At 47.5% G+C, this 6,000-nt stretch overlaps 1 protein-coding gene across 1 annotated transcript in view; it reads left to right on the forward strand.

The window, feature by feature from the left end:
• LOC144113964 (annulin-like) overlaps positions 1–4,093 on the forward strand; it is a 49,040-nt gene extending 44,947 nt beyond the window's left edge. Inside the window, exons 14-16 of the mRNA XM_077647380.1 lie at positions 1,967–2,127; positions 2,821–2,960; positions 3,220–4,093. Of these exons, the coding sequence (XP_077503506.1) occupies positions 1,967–2,127; positions 2,821–2,960; positions 3,220–3,403 (485 nt within the window). The 3' untranslated portion in view covers positions 3,404–4,093. The remainder of the gene's footprint in view (positions 1–1,966; positions 2,128–2,820; positions 2,961–3,219) is intronic.
• Positions 4,094–6,000: the final 1,907 nt, after the last annotated feature.

A 6,000-nucleotide genomic window follows, 5' to 3' on the forward strand; every position in this document is an offset into this window, starting at 1 on the left:
TCAGCGCCTAGCGGGAATGGGATCGCCATGCGTGCCCGAAGGTCGCGGCGCCCTTACTGATAAGTACTTGGAACTGAAGTTGTCCGACGGTTTCAGTGACGAAGGTTAGCCTTGTTTTATTCACCAGGTTTTTCACATCTTCTAATAAACTGTTCAAAATTTTCTTCTCGCATTTGCTGTGTTCAGGCAATACCAAGCCCCCCCCCCCCCTCCCCACGCCACCCCCACCCTTTTTCGGGGGCCACCATCTTGAATTTAATGATCCATCGTCGAGCCAAGTAAGGGCCCATTCCACCACGTCCCCGTTCTGGATTTTCACGCCTGGAACTAGCAAGCGCCCATCCCCTAATATTTCGCGATAATCTTCAAGTTTTCGGTGGGCGCTTGATCGGTATTTTACGGTACCGTGTATATTCATTTAAGAATAAATATTTGGCTCAGTTTTTCGTGTCAGCTTGTTCCCAGCAGGCATTATTTTTTACGCAAATTACTTGAGCCTCTGTGAGGCTCCTGAGCGAAACAAAATAGGGTGCACATGTGCGACTGCTGCTAGCGAATATTCAACTACTCGGGGTGTCTCGACATGGCAAGGCTGTGGACGCACAGGTCAGGCAAGATTTTAAGCATAACAAATTTTCTCTTACTCTGTCAGTGGTCGCTTTCTGTTGTTTTGCCGGACGCTCTCAATGCAGGTTGTACAGCAGTACCCGTTAGAGCGACATTCCGGGAATAGCGGCGTCAGAACGTTCGTCACCACGAAATTAGATCGGCTTAGCCGTTACAGTACTGAGAACTAAGCCATTTCGAGATATTCAATTTACGACAGCGCAGTGTTATTATGAAACGCCACATTTTCGGCTGACAAGGTCACGATATCGTTCATTAGACCTACGTGGCATAGGAGCCCTCCTTAAGGTGGAATTTTAGTATTTATTTGCACATACTACGAGCCATAGTTTTGGCCCAAGCAGGAGAGGCATGCGACTAAAATATAAAAGCTAGTAAACCACCAGCCACAACAGCCGCAACTCATAATACATCAGAACAGACCAGAAAAATGCTAGGAGCCATACAATAAAGAAATCAACCAACTTCCTCACAAAATACTTGGATTTACATAAACCCAATGGAAGACGATTCCGCTCCGCAGCAGTACTCGGGGAAAAAACTGGACTTATACTCATTGGATCGTGTGAAAATTGGGGCTAATGAATGTTCGTGTTCATGTCGTGTTCTTTTAGTGCACGCCAATTTCCCACAGTCAGGAAATATCTGCCTTCAGATTACCGGAGGTGTAACTGTGAAACAATTCTAGACGGCTAACTTTTCTTCTTATTTCTAAGAATTTAAAATATTCTTTAGATTTAATGCATTTGGAGAATCTGTCTTCCCATATTTACCATAAATAAAACGAACTGCTTTTCGCTGTGCACGCTTAGAAGCTCCGTGTCCACATACATATATACCAGGTGTCCACGCAATCCTCGTGAAACAAATTGGCGTGAGCAGGGATACCGCGACGCGCAGTTGGTTACGTGATTTTTTCCTCTTTTGCACAATCACCGAGTTTCTTTTTCAACAAGATAAAAACTGAGGCGTAAAAATTAGAAAGATGAAAATTGAATAATTTATTCATTGTTTAGGGGGATGTTCCTCGACTGCCTAACTGGAAGCTGTACGCTAATTCAAATACTGAGGAGTGAACTAATTAAATTCGAAGTAGTATCTAATTAAGCAGAATACGAAAATAAATACTCGGACTCGTTCTAGTGAGAGGCCACAGCGGCAAATTTTTAAATCCTAGCCCAGCTGACGTGGCAAAACCTGTATATGCTCTCTCTCATCAGTGACAGAGCTATTTTTATATCATGCACTCTTTTTATCAAAATATATTCGTTTAAAGCCAGGAGTGAACAGAAAGGGGCCGCAAGGGGGGTAAAGCGATTTTTGATTTTGCGCATTGCAGAGGAGATGATCACCCTGGAGGTGGGGTACAAGGATTACAGCAGAGATGTGTCAGACCAAGCGTCTTTCAAGGTCACTATGATGGGAAACGTTCCGGAAGTCAAGTATGACTACATTGTGCAAGAAGACTTTATGCTCACCATGCCGGATATTGAGATCAAGGTAAACACCTCCGATGTTTTCGCCCCTTCTTGAGCGCGCGTCGGTCCTCCTGGCCTCGCGCTTCACGTTTACGCTCTGAGCAAGCGCCCTTCTTCCGGCTCTGACAGATTTTGTAGCGATAGATACATTACGGTAGCATTTCAAAGCTTCAACGTGGCGGCGCCGCTACCCTGTGGCTGCGCCGTCACCCTGCGGCTGCGCCGCCACGCTGCCACGTGGTTGGTCACGTGGTGCGGAGCAGCTGCCGGCGGCGTGGCACCGTGCCTGATCACGTGGTTGGTCACGTGACCAAGTTCCACTCGGACAGCTGTAGCTATCGCGTCACTCCAGGTTTAACCAGGGTTAAACCACGTCCAATTTTTTTCTTACAGCGGTTACGAGGGGGTTCACGACGGCTATGAACAGACTGTCGATGCATGTCCTAAAATAGGAAAGAGATACCGCGGGCTGTAATGACATGAAACAAGACATTTCAACCAGAATATGTGGAAATTTCCAGTTTGAGCATCCGCACCAGTACCAATTGACTGTGCAAAATTAAAAACGTTTGCGGTTCAATATCACGTACAAGAAAAGGCAAAGAGCGTCACGTCACAGCAAGCAGTCGTAAAATTAATGTCACCAGATTCGTATCCTTGGTGGCTGACCGAAGCTGAGGGTTCCGTTTTCTGCGCGTGCCTTCCTCTCATGCAGTCTTATGGCCCCGTCGTCGTGGGAAAGAGACAGAAGTTCACCGCGAGCTTCCAGAACCCCCTGCCGACCAGGCTCACCCGGTGCTTCTTCGCCGTCGAGGGACCTGGACTGAGCCGGCCTTACTACATTTCCCTGAGAGAGTTAGTCCCCCTCAAGCTTGCTCTTCTTGAAGCCTTTAAATTACTTGTTTTTTCCGCCGTTGCGGTTCATCACAGAGGTGACTTACAGTGAACGCAGCGGTTAACAAATTTCGCTCTTTCAGCGATAAAATGTGAGCATAAAGTAATGCTCTCCCTTCACTTCTCTCGGCAAAACAAACGGCCCTGCTGCCCGTGCGTGCTCGGTGCGCCCGCCCTTCCTGCTCTGACAACGTCTTGCCTGCCTCCCTCTGCTTTCCAGACCTGTGCAGCCGAGGAGCGAAGCCTGGATAGAGTTCGCGTTGACGCCAGCCACGAGCGGACCGAGGTCCATCGCAGCCAAGTTTTCATCGACGCAACTGGCCGACGTAGAAGGCTTCATGGAGGTTGTCGTCAAGGGCGAAGAAGCCACCCCCGACGCAGCACCGAACGGCACCACCGAGTAGACGACTAGTGCCCGGTCATGCTTTGAGCCGAGTGGTTTTCAGCCTTGTGATCCCGTATTCGGTTTCCCAACTGCTAACTGGCGCAATGAGAAAATCATGTGGGTGCGTGGCTCTAGGCTCCCGAAGCCTTCCTGTGTGGTGCCGTGCCTGCGCTGCGCTCATGCTTGCTTGCTATCCCCCCCCCCCCCCCCACACATACACACACACACACTCAAGTGGCTGTCGTCAATGGCTGAGTTCTAGATGTAGAAGAAAAGCACATTCGCGGCGCTTGCTTTCCTAACTTCTTCCGCGTGCTATTCTTCCAGGTAGATATACAAACTGCAACTGGCGTACTCATTTCCTTTCGTTCTTGCCGTATTTCTTGCACTTTTGTATTTTGACCATGTGGGGTAAGAAGTCGTTTACGTATAACTGCTGTTGCTACTAACTTTTTTTTTCTGCACAACCGTGTGTTGAAGTGCGCGGTAAATTGCATGAACGCACTTAATTGTTACTGCCGATCCAGGTCAGGTTTACGCGAACACGGATTTTGTAAACATTTTTTGGAGTGGCAGCATTGGAATAAAAAATGAATAAAAATGCAACACGATAATGAATGCGAAACTGCTTGCGACATGTTCGAAATGTAAAAATGAAATGGTTGACTGTGTCTCAGCTCAAGCAGAGGATAATAAAATAGAAAATAAACTTGCAGTCTCCTCTCTTTCCTCACCTATAAAAACGATTCTCAGCAATAACTGCCGTCAACCCGAATTACTTTGGACATAAACGCCTTGTGTAGCACCTTTTCGGTAAGGAAGGTTATGAAAGCGTACAGCTTGTTTTGCAGCGTTATTTCGCCGAATTAGGTGGATGTTCAGCAGAACAAGCGTAACCAGCATCGCGTTTGTTTATAAAAATAAATCGCTATATCTTTATTCACTCGAATAACTTTGTCGCCATGCTTTCGACGCAAAATACTGCACGCGTCAAAAGCAGACCAAAAAGGCATGCGCTGCGGACAGGTGATAGCTACCAACCAAGTCGATCACAACCAACGACCGCAGCTCCACTGCCGCCAACCAGCAGGTTTTACAAGGCCATACTATCAGGGTCAAATGAATCATGGATAAGAGAATCGAAAAGCGAACTGAAAAACTGGAAGATGTTACACTAAGAAGTCAGAATACTAAACCGGTTGACTCTCACATCGAATGCGTAAAGACCGCTTTTTCGAAGTGTTAGGCCTAATATGCCCCGCTTGTATTTCCTATCCAGCCGCTAATAGTTTTCATTGTTTGCGCAAGTGTTTCAGTTTTGTTCGCGTTTGATTTGACACTGATGGTGCATGCTAAGCCCTTCATGAACAACTCTGCCGTTCGGCTCAGTCGTGCAGGAGCTGCTCCGCAGTCCGTTGCTTGCACAGTTGATAGCTTTAACTACACAGTGTCATGTTATTTTTTCAGAGTGGCAGGATCTTACAAATCCCTTACTATCAGGCTTTCAGTGAAATACCTAAGTGGCGAATCCAGCTCCCCTGGGATCTGGAAGCCCCGCTTCATCTTCCTTATTCATTCTCTCTGTCTTTTCGTTTTCCCCTTATCACTTCTCCGGTAGCCTCCGCTGTGACTCAGTGGTTATGGCGCTCGGCTGCTGACGCGAAAGACACGGGTTCGATCCCCGCCGCAGCGGTCCAATTTCGATTGAGGCGAAATTCTAGAGGCCCGTGTGCTGTGCGATGTCAGTGATCGTTAAAGAACCCTAGGTGGTCGAAATTTCCGGAGCCCTTCACTACGGCGTCCCTCATATATAGCCTGAGTTGCTTTGGGGCGCTAAACCCCCCCAAAACAAACTTTTCCGGTGGGAAGTAGAAAAATAGGCAGACGATCTCCGAGCAAACCCATGCGCTCTTCCTGACACTGAACCTTTATCTTTGTGTCTTCCCCTCTGTAGATCCCTGTTGGAGACAGGGCTGACCAGTTTGTTTTAATCGGGAAATGAGCATGCGGGCAGATACCGGCGGAAAAATTTCTCTTTTGTTTCTTTTTGAAACATCACAAGGAAACCACTATAAGTCTCCAGATAACTCGATAAAGCGGGGGCACAGCAACTTTTGAGCGACGAGATGACAGCCTTTACTACGGCTGGTCAAATCTACGTGATGCATTCATAATAAAAGATTCACGCATGCATACCTCCAGCCGATTAGGCCTGAAGATCGCGCTGGAAGTTCTACACCAAGCTTCTAGCGAGATCTAAGAAGAAGCTCTTTGCCTTCCGTTACGTCTTCAGACCTCGAAAAAACTGCATCCACAATTAGTTCTCCTTGGAGATACCCGGACAGGTCAGATCCTGCTTCGTTGACTAGGATGAAAAGTCACTTATTTGCAGCCCTTCACACCCTATACAAGAAACGTGGGTTGGTCACCCACGGGACGCAAGTGGAAGCAGAACCCGCCATGCCTTTATGGTGGCATTCGTTGCTGCCTCGACTAGTGCATGACCTTGAAAAGTCTTGGGCCGGGTGCCTGCAAAGAGTATAGTGTCGTCCATTCGGCTAAATCATTGCGTATTATCGGCCGAGGAAGGGCTGATACGGGTTTATTTAGAGAACA

Source organism: Amblyomma americanum, chromosome 1 (genome assembly GCF_052857255.1).
Source record: "Amblyomma americanum isolate KBUSLIRL-KWMA chromosome 1, ASM5285725v1, whole genome shotgun sequence".
Taxonomy (NCBI): Eukaryota; Metazoa; Arthropoda; class Arachnida; order Ixodida; family Ixodidae; genus Amblyomma; species Amblyomma americanum.